At 40.5% G+C, this 14,531-nt stretch overlaps 1 protein-coding gene across 1 annotated transcript; it reads left to right on the top strand.

Annotated features, from left to right (window-relative positions):
- Nucleotides 1–1,964: 1,964 nt before the first annotated feature.
- Nucleotides 1,965–6,843, top strand: LOC308310901 (dnaJ homolog subfamily B member 9-like). The gene is made up of 3 exons (XM_080757362.1): nucleotides 1,965–2,047; nucleotides 2,480–2,718; nucleotides 5,160–6,843. The coding sequence occupies exons 2-3, from the start codon at nucleotides 2,502–2,504 to the stop codon at nucleotides 5,618–5,620; spliced, it is 678 nt and encodes a 225-aa protein (XP_080613488.1). The 5' UTR covers nucleotides 1,965–2,047; nucleotides 2,480–2,501; the 3' UTR covers nucleotides 5,621–6,843.
- Nucleotides 6,844–14,531: the final 7,688 nt, after the last annotated feature.

The raw sequence follows: 14,531 nt of genomic DNA, 5'->3' as shown, positions 1-14,531 counted from the left end.
GGGCTGCCAATGTCTTTTGTTGTTTTTAGTTTTTCGCCCATGTCTTACAGATGCTAGACTGGGCAACATCTCATTTGACTGGACCTGTGCCCGACTGCCCCAATAGGACACTACGCTTCTGGTTTGAACCCCCACTAAGCTCTCAGGGTCTCTCCACCACACCGATGTCATACCAATTAAGAGGTGGCTAGTGAGTGTCCAGTGAGTGGCAGCAAGGAACAAGGACATTAAGAGAGATCTCCATATATGCATTGGCATAAAAAGGTCACTGGCAGACAGAGAATAGAGTGATATCCATACTGTAATTTGATAAGACATGACAAGACAAACCAGACGGGTACAGCGGCGTCATTAGATGGCCACGGACTAATTCATAACAGTAGTTTTGCAGTGTAGTGAACAGGAAGCTGAGAGAGAGACAAATGAGGGGGGCATTCAACATAGCTCCTGAGTCAAAATCAAAATGAGCAATGTTGCTGAATGTTGATCAACACATTATCTACTGTCTGCACTGCTCACCAACACTATACTGTATGTACTTTCAACCTGGTGTCCCTATTTTATGTCATTATAGTCGACAAAAACATTCAAAAACCTCTGTCAGATCAGATACAGTAGATAGATAGATAAATATAAGAAATATTAAAAATAGAATATCCACAAACTCAATGCATGATACGACAGCGATAGGTTGTGAGCTAGATTGTATATTTCCATCTATTTTTGCTATATTTAATTTTGTGCTCTACATTCAACCTTTCCTGCTTTTTAAAGCTATACGTAGTACCCTGTAGGTCATATTATTACCTGCACAAATAACAAACCGCGATCTTCAGCCCAAAGTTTCAGTGGTATTCACCTAGAATTAAACACACAGATTAATATTTACAGCAGCCTACATAAAATGAAACAAGAATAATAATAATAATAATAATAATAATCATTAACATGGTCAATCACATCTTGATGACATCATCAAGATGTGATTCACCATGTTAATGGTCTTTCAGACCTCTAGTTCTAGGAAACACAGAATGGGGGGACTTTTTATTATTTACACACAGCTCTAAGGTATATTAATGATGATAAAATGTTGAAAAGTTGTGGTAATTTCCCTTTAATGTCAACAAAGTCAACACCCACAACACCAGAGGGAGTTCAACAAACCATGTTTGGCAGATTCGGCACAAACAAGGGGCTAAATGAATGGCTTCTATGCCACCAAAATGTTGGAACGCCCATACCAACAGTAATTAAGACATGTGAATCCCTTGACTCCTTCAAAACTGCTCTCAAAGGGCACCTACGGCTACAATTCGAAACTGGCTCCTGTAAAATCTGAATCCCCCACCCTGATCCACCCCTTTCCCCCCCTCACTGTATATGTTTCTTTTCCCTTTTTACCTCCTCTATGATGATTTCCTATAGAAGGGTATATATATTCGTACGTCTCTAATATCTTGATGAATTGAAAATGGTGGGCCCTATTGTAAATTAGTCGACTCACAGTTAACAGTTTTTGTATTGAGTTGTACTTAAAATGTAGGCTACTGTAATTAAGCAAACTGTTAATAAATCAATCAATCAATCAATCAAAAGCTCATTTAACAGCCCTGATTTAGGATTACTACTGTGTTATATTGGTTCAATTTAAGCCACACATCTGTTCTGTATGCAATCAATATAGTTTTAAGAAAAACGTGTTTCATTCATAGTTATATTTAATTCACGAAGCTATTGAGAAAATACTACACTACCCACAATCCTAAAGTGTAGCAACGTCGTCTGTCTCAGCCTATGGTCACAACAGATCCACACTGCCTCCACGTACGTGTTCTCGTGGACAAATAAGGGAGCTGTGAGTCACTGGGGTTGAAGCAAAGGACCAATGAGGGAGCTGCAAGTCACGAGGTGGGGGAAACTGACCAATGTGGAAGCGAGTCGTGGTGTTTAGGCTCAGGAATGCAAAACGTCAACATCTGATAGCTTTACTCTGCAGATCAGCTGTGACTGTGAGTCTTCTGTCTCAGTGTCTCTGACACCACAGGTACGTTTGCTTTTATTTGAACGAATTAGGCTGTTTATATCATTTAGCTAAATAAATAAATAATCAGTAAATTGACTGGGAATAACCACTTTCATCCTGATGTCCCTGGTATTTTGGGCGGGGATTCCGGGGAACACAGTGAATATAGCAGATCTGGCTAGCCTACCCCCCCCCCTCCTATTCGTTGTATGACGTAATAGTGCTTAATAGCTAGGTTACAGTGAGTTTGATGTGATCTCTGAAATACATACATTTATATCATGCTGTTTAAAGGCCACTGGAGTTATTAGACCGATTGCTCGTGTTGGTGGCACAAATCGCTCTGAACAAATAAAGGTTAATGTGAATGTAGTGCAACAATTCAATGACGACCTTATTACATACTGTCAAATTGCTCATGGGACCGTCAAACTGTGCTTCTCTCACACCTAGGGTGAGGAGTGAAAGCAGCAATATGGCCACGGCACAGTCAGTGTTTCTTCTGGCAGTCCATATTCTGCTCATCTCAGAGTTCATCCTGGCTAAGAGAGACTACTATGACATACTGGGGCTCCCCAAGGATGCTTCGGAACGCCAGATCAAGAAGGCCTTCCACAAACTGGCCATGAAGTACCACCCCGACAGAAACAAGAGCCCTGACGCTGAGTCCAAGTTCAGAGAAATAGCAGAGGGTGAGTGAGTGACTGAGCACTGTTGCCGCTTTAAATAGAGACAATTATTACTTGTTACCGGCAATTACCGATCAGGACTCTTCCTATGATGCATGACTGAATCAATATGATTCATTGATCATTGTTGGATTGTTTTTATTAGTGTGGTTGCAGCAATGCAGTAGGTAGGTAGTAGCCTAATTGCCCAACTTTAAACGTTACGTTTACCTGTGAAGTCATGTGGGTCAATACATCATCATACATCATCATCATAATGTACTGTGAGCGGCTCGAGCATTGCGAATGTTTTAATTTGTATTTTTTGAGGGGCGCTCCTATGCAAAGATGTGAGTGTTTGTGTGAACACAAACATTGGCTTGTGATTGGCTGATCGACACCCCATAGCGATGATTTGACTGGCTGACATATTGAAGATAAAAGTGAGGGCAGAAAAGTGAAGATGCCAAAAGTGATTGGCCAGAACGACTTTTGTGATCATTTGATTCGCTGAGCATGGAATGTGATGTATGATGAGAGCGCCCCTCACATTTTTTTAAGCAGTACAAAAATCGCTCCAACATCTGACTGTGTGGGTCTGTATTAGTTAGTTATTTAGTCTAAGTTAGTTAGTTAGTTAGTCTTATTAGTTGGGTAGCAGCCACGGTTACTGTGGTTACTGCATCTATACACCATCGTCATAATTCATCATCATGACAAAAGGCACCGCTCACTTCACAGAGCACACATGTGTGATTTTGTCTTCCTGGCATTAAGTTAACAACATACACTTTGTTGTGCCGTGGGAACACCTACTCAACCACACTTGCATTAAAACAACATTGCGGGGACACTGATGGCTGAGAGGTTAAAGTGCATACCATATAGGCTCTGATGCAGCCTGACAGCTTGAGATTTTTAAAAATGTGGCATCTAGAGTTGCAATACCAACCCTTGACAGCCGAGCCCATTCATCCAAACGGAAAAGTACGATGCGATTATATTAGGCAATGTTAATTCGTTAAACATTGCAGCTGTACGGAAAGCTTGGATTGTCCTCTTTGTATCCATCTGTTTTTGTTTAATAAAAATCCACCCTAGACATGTTATGAGCTACTAATTACATTCTGTGCAGATGATTATTTAAGTGTTTAAATCTTGTATACCACATGTTTTGAAATTGCACATAATGCGGAGGCAACAGAGTGTTGTGTAATTGAAAGCGTGTGCGAGAGAGAGGGATAGGCTATATTGTAGTTCAGTCAATAGTAGGCTAATAGGCTGCTTATAAATGTACAATGAAATGATCAACGCATCATCACCTGTGATTTGCAGTCCTTTGAGTTTACCCATGTTGTGGCTTTTCCAACAGTCAAACTAAAGCCACTGTTCTTGGTCAGGGGGTGTAGGCCATAGGCTGTTACTTGTGTCACTCTTTGTTGTTTACAAATAATCAGAGATTGCATAGATCAGTCATTTATTTTTCAGCATCAAATAAGCATATCGTTGCTGTCGGGAGGAAACCACCTAACTCCATTTGAGGTTTTAGATTAATTTTTCCACAAATCAATGCTATTCCCTGTATGTCTGTGTTGGTTATAAAGAAATTGGAACAAATGAAAAGTATTAGTGCTTCAGACAAAACCCCTTAACTCCATTGGACCCTCAAACTGTCTGCTAAAGCAGCTAACCGCTCCCCCTCTCATGCAAGTAATTGACAATACATAAAGTCACTCACAATACCAACTTTGATAAGACAATAATATTACCTGATCAAAGTATAATTGTTTTGCTTTAAATACACGTTTTTCTTCATTTCCCAAGTTCAAGTTGTCCTGAAAAAATAAAATTTTGGAGTTGGGTGGTTTCCTCCCGACAGCAGAGATATTAAAAAAGAGGCAAAAGACTAACACTTATCCATGTCTCACCGTCATCCAATCTTATCAACCATTAATGCAGTCTGGTGATATTATCTTTCTATGCTACCGTACTCAATGACAGATGATGGAGGAGACCTCAACAAAATAAAACATTTCATATACCGGGTAATTATATCAATGAGAGGGAGAGAGCGAGTGTGAGCTCAGGGTATAGACAATTTATATTTTTCCTGTCCTTTAGAATTGTGTAGTAGGCACGCTACTACATGAGAACATTAAACGATACCAACGGGCCGGCCGCACACCGTCTTAATGCTCCCAAAGTAATTATTAATAGAGCAGTAAAAAAGAAAATCACGTTTCGAAACCTCTGCGGCCTTTGTCCGGTGCACCAAGGGTTAACTCTAGATGCCAGATAGAAATATTTTAGAGTTGCTTGCGGCTACCTGACAGCAGGCCCTGGGTTTGATTCTTGAGCCCAGTGGACCTCTTTTCTTTAGATAATCCAGCTTTATTGATCCATTTTCCTTGATGCGATCTCCATCCGTGTGCTAAACATAATAAATGCTGTTTTGTCTCTACCAGCTTACGAGACCTTATCAGATGACAAGAGGAGGCAGGAGTATGACCGGTTTGGCCAAGGGCCCTCGCCAGGCGCGGGAGGCGGAAGAGGCAGCAACTACAACTTCCAGCAGCACTTCCAGTCGTTCAACTTTAACGACATGTTCAAAGACTTCAAGCCATTTGGGCAGCAGCAGCAACAGCACCAACACCACCAGCACTTCCAGGCCCACCAGAAGAGTCACTTTGACGGCCACTTCAAGGCCCACCAGGAGGCCATGAACAGACACAAGAGCCAGTTCCAGCAGGGCTCGTTCGGCGGGAGAGCCTTCGACGATGTTTTTGAGGACTTGGAGAAGATGTTCTCCTTCAACGCGCACAGCACCAGGACTGGGAGCCAGTTTCATAGCTCAGGAAAGCAGCACTGCCGGACAGTGACCCAGCGCAGGGGGAACATGGTGTCTACTTATGTCGACTGCTCCTGAGGTCGACCACAGTTAAATCAAAACATATATTTGCGGGCGCAGTTGTTGGGGACACAGAATAAGGCAAATATTTGTTGTTTTGAAATTGAATGTTAATTTATCGTTCAGATTTTGTTTTCACTATTTGACATTTGCCTCTAGGAACAAATATATATCTGGTGGAGCATATACGGTATGACGGCTTCTTCTGAACAATAATCCTCACAAATGGTGGTTCTTATTACAGATTGGACTTGGTTCTTGGTTCAAGCTACTCCACTATGTAGAATTTCAGTTTAATTTTGTTTACATACATTTTTGGAAAGGTATGCTGTGCTTATGTGAACATCCGAAATTCTCAAGTATGGCGGCCTAGAGTTTAACAGTATTTTTCCTTTTAGGAACAAGCATTTTTATGGAAGCAATATCATTCACCGAACATCTCATCTGATTTTACATTGAGAAATATCCACTCTGAAGCAATTTGTTATGCTGCGTACAGCATAATTACGAATGTGTTGCATCTTATTGAATGATACTGTCAAACCGAAGCAGGCTCCCGACACCTTAGTACAAGTTTTGTCATTTTGTATATTAAGGTTTTGGAAGTTTAGGCAAAGGATTTTGGTCTTTTTGTGTGGCATTCATTCATCACCATAAAGTTAAACACTTTTTTAGCCCCTGTAGTCTAGAACTGGACTTGAGTTACAACTGTACTTTGACCACTTTTTCCCAGTCTACACAATCGCTTCTCCAAACATAGCCGATCTACAAGCTCACAATGCATCACAACGCATTGTGAGCTTGTAGATATGTTTTAGCCAATTTTCCCATCCGACACTCGGACACTGGGGGCAGTTCAATTGGTTAATTGGAAATTCAAGTCTAGAAAATGTCTACAAGGTACAGTAAACTCAATTTTTGTTGAATTACAGCTGAACCATGTTATTCCTTTTTATCAACCGTTACCTCATTCTTTTTGTTCCTGAAGAGTTTGATTTGCCTGATCATAACGTGCAATATTTGGCACCTTTTACTCTTCATGCTGCCTACCTTTGACAGTGCTGTATAATTGTCCAATGTCTGCACTTTGTGTGTGCGTGTGTGTGTGTGTGTGTGTGTGCGATTGTGTGCGTGTGCTGTGCACGCATGTGGTGAGAGCACATTAAATATCGATTGATTGGTTGCAAAATATTTGGAATTAAAAATTCTGAAGAGCCAAATGTTTGAAAAAATGTAATGGTATTATGTGGAATTATGTAGTAAAAAAAAAGTGTTAAACAAACATGTTTTAGATTATTCAAAGTAACCACCTTTTCTCTTAAATCAGCCTCATGAGGTAGTCACCTCCAGAATGGGTTTCCAGCAGTCTTGAAGGAGTTCCCATAGGTGTTGAAAACTCGTCAACTTCCAGATGTCAATCATTTACACGCTCGCCGAAAATGTCCTGCATGCAGTCATATATAGTCTCTTGTATAGTCTCTTATTTGCACCACCCGTGTTGAAAACAATGTATTTCTGCAGCTTGTCCCTCTCCAGACTGCATGAACAGTGTACATCAAAAAATAGGAATTAAAAATTCCATAAAGGTAGCACATCCAAAAATTAAACAAGCGGGGGACAAGGTACTCACATTTCCATTTCTTTTATTGGCACACACCAAAAAGGAACGCCAACGCGTTTCATCAGAGCATGCATGAACAGTGTGCGAGTAGGTTTCTGGTTTCTCGGTCTCCTCAGTCCTTGGTTTGGAAGGTGGATGTCCCTTTGTCTCCAATTTACAATTTAGGCATTTAGCAGACGCTCTTAATCCAGAGCGATTTACATTGAGCAAGAACAAAAAAAGCATGGGAATACATCACATAAAAACATTTATCATGAAACATGCGTAAGCTAAGAAAGTAACAGTGGAATATCTATAATGAAACTATACATATAAGCTATACATCTATACTACTATGCTATACATATGTACTATGACGTGCTATGACTACATACAATGCACTTATGCTGTCTACATAACATGCTATAAGTCTGTATCAAATGCTATCTAAGTCTACAAAATTGCTATCTAAGGGGGTGGGGTAAGTGCTATGGGCCATGATGGAGTCTGAAAAGGTGAGTTTTCAGACTACGGCGGAAGATTGGGAGTGATGCTGCAGTTCTGACTGCAATGGGAAGTGCATTCCACAGTTTTGGAGCCAGAACCTCCACACCTTAGTTTACTAATTAATAAGAGACAATCACAATTTAGGACTATTGTGCATCACATTTCCTAGGCAATACTCTGTAGTGAGAAGTACTAAATCAATTATTAATATCAGTATGAATAAAATACACAGGGTTATGTTACCCAATTAAGGTCATCCTTTTATATTAAGACACTTTATTGATGTCCACAGATACTGTAGGGGGTATCTCATTGATATAATTACCCGGTATATGAAATGTTTTATTTTGTTGAGGTCTCCTCCATCATCTGTCATTGAGTACGGTAGCATAGAAAGATAATATCACCAGACTGCATTAATGGTTGATAAGATTGGATGATGGTGAGACATGGGTGGGGATAGATAACTGCTGGTAACTTTAAAAGTAATTCTCATTCAAAAAACCCTCACGTAGTTCTCACGTTAACCCATTTTGGGCGGGAACCCCTGTTGGTGTTAGCATTACGTTATGCTTTAGCTATTGAAAAAATAATTGAAGAACGACTGATATAGAAACAGCTTTTTCAGAAAACTGTCAGGATGTAGAAGACATTTTTAGAATCTGATCTCAGGTCAGAATGGGTTAAAAGAGTGTGTGCACCCCTGACAAACACTCACCAGGCGAGCGATGGTTCCTTGTAATTGTGGGCCTTATTCCTCCGTGGCCTCAAGGCTCCCATCCTACCGGTTGTAGCAAAGAAAAAACAAATTCACATGAGCAATCTTGACAACTGTAATCACATGAAGCACACATGTGGTTAAAGAAAGACTTCCAAGAATGTTATGAACGGGGATGAAATATCAAAACCCAGTTTGAGAGACATTTGCCACATGACTAACAAGATCATTTGTACTTGATTTGGTGAAATGATTGCGTTTCTGTCCTAGTCAGGGGTCTACAACAGGGTGTCCTCAGAAAATCCCTGTTTTAACCACCGAGAACTTTTAGCCAAAAACAAAAAAAGCTAATGATACACAAATTGATTGAAAGGTATAACAACAAATAGGTGTTCCCAGGTCTAAATGGCTTAACATGAATCCAACATACACTGATGATAGTGCTGTCAAACAAGTGTACAAAGTTACTGTATCTATGAAATCTATCAAGAGCATTGTGTATTTTTAATTATTCAGTTGATGTTGCACTACTTTTATTATACTCTCACTGTACTATTTACATTATTATTGTACTAAATTGTAGCTGCACTTTAACAATTAGTGTAATTTGTATGCATTTATTCCAGTACAGTGGTTCTCAAAGTTCTTTTTTTCCAGGACGCCCATAAGTCTGAGAGCCCTTTTCAGTTCATGAGCTTTTTCTATCGCAAGAGGCCTCAGGCAATGTGTGGCTGTTCTTCGATTTTGGGCCTTAATTTCTTTTGCACATAAAGCTAAGTTTAAGTTATAATATTATATTTATATAGTAGTACAAAACCTCTCTCTATCCTGATTGTACACTCTGAGTTACAGACCTGTAAGGGTCCATTTGTAGTGTACACACCCTCAGAGGTACAGACCTGTAAGGGTCCATTTGGTTCCGTTTGTACTAGTGTACAGTACACTAATAGTTGCAGACCTGTTAAAGGCATAGTATCACACTGGCATATACTGTGTCTCAGTTTAATGACAAAGTTGTGATAATATTCGAAAATGCAACTATAAGGCTCTATACAGCCTGTTCAATGCTGCGTGAAGTCAGAGCGGACTAGTGGCCACTACTCTGACAAATCCCTCCCACCACGCCGGAGAGGGCCGACCCAAAACAGCGTGTCATGGTGAGCTTCTATCCTACGTCATCCCATTGTAAAAGCCCTTTGGAATTTCACTATTATAGCGTCTTTATAATGAAGTAAATAAATAACTTTTTAGATTAACAAGACCAATGACATGTTTGCTATTCGGGCCATTTTTCTCGTATCGATAGGGAAACAGAAATTGTACTGGCTTGGGGGCATGTCCATCACAACAGGCTGTTTCAGCCAGCGGGCTCACGGCGGATCAGTTTTCCCACGATGAATGGTGTTCTCTGGGTGTAACTAGTGACATTACTCTGTGTCTTATTAATTAATACGCATGAGTATGAGAGACAATTTACAATAAATAATTAAATAGTTGTACTGTATACGTGATAACATATTTTATTTCAGTTTATATACCTTTTTTTCCATCGGATATCGATGATTTATTTTTCTTCGAGAAACTAAAAAGGGATCCAGAATAGTTCTAAATCGATAAAACTGCATTTATTTTATAGATAGAAACTTGTACCATACTTAATAATACATTTTTACATGCATAAAGTAGGTAGGTAGGTATCAAATAGTTAAACCTAATTATTCAACATTTCAAACGTTCCTTCACAGAGAAACTGAGATTTGACAGTTTGTAGCGGCCGAAAGTACTTGCACGCTCTGCTTGCGCACTAGTAGGCTATTTATGGCCTACTAGTGTGCAACAAGCAAGCATGCACTCGACAGAGTGCAGTTCTAGTTCTGCCTGTTTTTTCCCTATACATTTTCCAGCCAGAGACCAACCATGGCACCCAACCATAATGAATTATGGTTCAGCATAAGTGTTATGCTGATTTTCCTGTTGATCTGAATATTAATTGATTTACACTACAGCCTAATACACCCTCTAAACCAGAATATATTATGACTGTGCTGTCATCGTGTCCTGATGAAAAAGTAGAACCCTGATGTAGTCTTAGTGCTTTTTTCTGTCAATCAATCAATCGTGACCTGAACATTGTCCATAGCAAAAGCGCGTTGTGAAAGCGGAGCTGTGTTCACAGCCTGAGGTCACACGACATTCACAACTGTGCCTAAATCTTTTATTTTTTCTAAATCGTTTTTTTAACTGGACATCCTTAGGGGGGGTTTTGATAGATATGCATAATTATTTTTAAAAGGAAATGTCCCTGCTTCCCGTCGATTCCAAAAATAATTCCTTCTAAAATCCTAACAGTTTTCTGAAAAACCTATGTTTGTCAGTGGTGCTCAACTTTTTTCATGTCAAGGACCACCAGAATTGGGAATGCAAGGCTGACGTCACAGTAGGCTGTCACACCTACCGGCGCCATTGTGATGGCCTACAAGCCCTAGATATTAGATGTGCATCAAGTGTATAAAGTTGGTGTTTGAGTGTTTAGTGCACAGTGCTAGAGCTCTTTCAGTACGCCGAAATTGGATTAGGCTTCTCACCATAATTTTATCAGAATAAAGGGGATACAATAGACAATGGACAAACAACGGCGGTGACAGTCAATGAGTCAAGCTCGGCTATAGGTGGCTAACACAACAAACTAACATAAAACCTCTATTTATCTGGATGCGGACCCCCATCAAAAAATATGTTGTTCCAGGGACATCCCCAGAAGCAAAGATTTGAGTCCAAAACGTTCGCTGTGAAAGAATATATATTCAAACATTTGCGAATAAATAAATAGCAGATCTACAAGCTCGTAGCGCGGCACTCGGTGCCGAGCTATGAGCTTGTAGAGCTTCTATTTTTCAATAGCTAAAGTATAACATAATGCTTAAAACACCAAAAGGGGTTCCTGCCCAGAATTTGGAACTGAGAACCCGCTCAGAATTTGGAACTGAGAACCAATGTCCTAGATTTATTTTGTTTTAGGGGCGCTAGCCCCTCCTATGCCCAGCTTTGTGTGTACCACATATTAGTGATGATTTGATTGGCTGAGCACGGAATGTGATGTATGATGATGTATGACGATAAATAAGACCACCCCTCACTTAACACAAGTGTGATTTTTGAGTGGCGCTAGCCCCTTTTTGCTTTTTGTCCTAACTCGTGTCACATTTGCCAATGACAATGAAAGGAGCATTTAAGTCATGTGTCTGAGCAAAATGGCTTTTTGTGCCAACACAAACATTAAATGCCATTGACAATGAACGGGGAATTTGCGTCATATGTGTGTGAGGAAATCAATATGTTACGTCACGATGATGTACGATGATAAGAGCACGCCTCACTTCACACGGGTGTGATTTTTAATTACACACCGATTTCACATCGGTATCGGGAAGGAATACATGTTATCGGTACATCTCTATTGGTAAGTAAACCATGCATCATCACACCTGGAGACGCAGGTCTTTCCCTCACAGGTCTTTCGCTCACAGCTGTGCTGGTACTGGTTGTCGTCAACGCCGTCTCTGCCATGACACACAGGATGAGACAATAAGTATTTTTGTACATATACAGCACAAATATAACCAAGAACTTTCTATTATCAGCTGGAAAGGGTAGAGACTACACAAGAATGCTACGAATGGCACTAGGTGTCACATGGACGCCTCCAGGGGGTCCCAATTCATGTTGTTGGGGGGAGGAAACAATTTAAGCCCGTTTAATACCTACAAGAAATACCATTACTGCATAAAACGTAATCAACAAATGACAATTTGGCCGATCTACAAGCTCACAACGCCTCGCAAAGGAAGGCGTTGTGAGCTTGTAGATAGGCTATATTGTTTTCCACAATATTCACCCGTGGAACAGAGTCATGTCATAATAAAGTCATTTTCCAAGTGACTCATCATCTTCATCACTTTCTCCTCCCTCTGTCGCTACCTCTCTTCCTGGCCTGTCCCTTCTTCTCCTCACCTCCTCCTCCTGCTGCTGCTACATAATTCGTCACCTCAATCATCAGTCAATTTGGTTACCAACTCTCCATAATTTAGCTATACATACTATATTATACAATATAAATGTGTACTATAAAGACTACATAAATGCAATTCTAGTGCTGTCTACGTAACAAGCTATAAGTCTGTCTAAAATACTATCCAAGATTCATCTTCGGACAATTTTGCCACTATTCTTTTTGTTGACTTTAGTTCTGCCTTTAATACAATTCAACGCCATCATATGATCAAGAAACTGCATCAGCTCAACATCCCCCCACTTCTCATACACTGGACTCACAGCTTCCTGAGCAATAGACCACAAACAGTTAAAGTAGGTACATCATTTTCATCTACTGCCATCACCAACACAGGGGCCCCTCAAGGCTGTGTCCTCAGCCCCTTCCTCTACACTCTGTACACAAATGACTGTATTAGCCCCTCACCCACTAACATCACATACTTTAAATACTCTGATGACACTGCCATTCTCAGACTGCTCCATGACAATAACTCTATTATGGTCTATCAGAATACCATTTCTCATTTCACACAGTGGTGCACTGACAACTATCTAGAGTTGAATGTGGTCAAAACAAAAGAACTGGTCATTGAAACAACAACCCACACTGGACTTAACCCACTCCTCATTAATGGTAAAACAATAGAACAGGTAGACAGCTTCACATACCTTGGACTCAAACTGGACAATAGACTCAGGTTTGATCAACACATTACATCTATCCAGTCACGCTTTCAGCAAAGACTCCATGTAATCCGTAAACTAAGATCATTATCTGTTGCTCCTCATCTTCTGCTATTATTGTACAAAAGCATTATTCAACCTGTTCTGTTGTACTGTTCTGCATGTTTCTACACCATACTGTCCATGCCTAACAGGAACAAACTTTTCAGTATCACCCGTATTGCTTCCAAAATCATCGGACTTCCTACACCCACACTTTCTGATATGAACAATAACGCCATCACACGACTAGCACTCTCGATATCAAATGACATTGACCATCCTCTGTATCGTTTCTTTAACCTCATGCCATCTGGACAAAGATACAGAACCTTGCCATGGAAAAAGGTCCGTTTTAGTAGGAGTTTTGTCCCCTCAGCCATCGCGGCATTAAACAAACTGCCCCGCCGATAGGATGGTTCTGTACACAGCATGTGGGGACCTCATATTTTGTTTTTTGTACTGTCTTGGTGTTATGTGCTCTGTGTTGTTTTTGATGTGGGTGTTGAACAGATTGTGAAGACAAATATCCTTCGGGACAATAAAGATTATTATTATTAAGTCGACATAAAATGCTATCTAAGGGGCTAGGCTAGGGCAAGTGCTACGGGCCATGGTGGAGTCTGAAGAGGTGGGTTTTCAGACTACGGTGAAAGATTGGGAGTGAGGCTGCAGTTCTGACTGTGATGGGAAGTGCATTCCATAGTTTTGGAGCCAGAAGGAAGAAGAGTTTGGGACGTGTGGAGCGTTGTCTCAGCGTTGATTCAGGACAGGAACCCCTTTTGGTGTTTTAAGCATTATGTTATACTTTAGCTATTAAAAAAATAGCAGATCTACAAGCTCATAGCGTGGCACAGAGTACGATACAAGCTTGTATATCTACTATTTTTGAAAAATCTTGAAAATGTATATTCTTTCAGAGTGAACGTTTTTAACTCAAATCCTTGCTTCTGGGGCGTACCAACATATTTTTAGATGGGGGTCCGTGGCCAAATATAGATCATTCTGAGGGTCCTTGACATGAAAAAGGTTGAGCACCACTGACATAGAAACATAGGTTTTTCAGAAAACTTTCAGGATTTAGAATTAAAATCTGCCTCAGGTCTAAATGGGTTAAAAACAAAAGAATCTCAATGGCCGCCGTCTCTCCTTGTTCCATAACAGTTACCTCCTTCACACTGTCCTCCTTTTCTTCCTCCTCCTGTTCTTCCTCCAGGCAGCTGGAGTCTCCCGTCACGTCGTCCAGGGAGCTGCAGTCTCCCCTCACGTCGTCCAGGGAGCTGCAGTCTCCCCTCACGTCATCCAGGGAGCTGCAGTCTCCCCTCACG

The sequence above is a fragment of the Protomyctophum bolini genome (assembly GCF_963924005.1).
Source record: "Protomyctophum bolini genome assembly, chromosome: 23".
Lineage (NCBI taxonomy): Eukaryota > Metazoa > Chordata > Actinopteri > Myctophiformes > Myctophidae > Protomyctophum > Protomyctophum bolini.
Note: the sequence above shows the minus strand (reverse complement) of the source record. Positions and strands in the feature narration are given on the sequence as shown.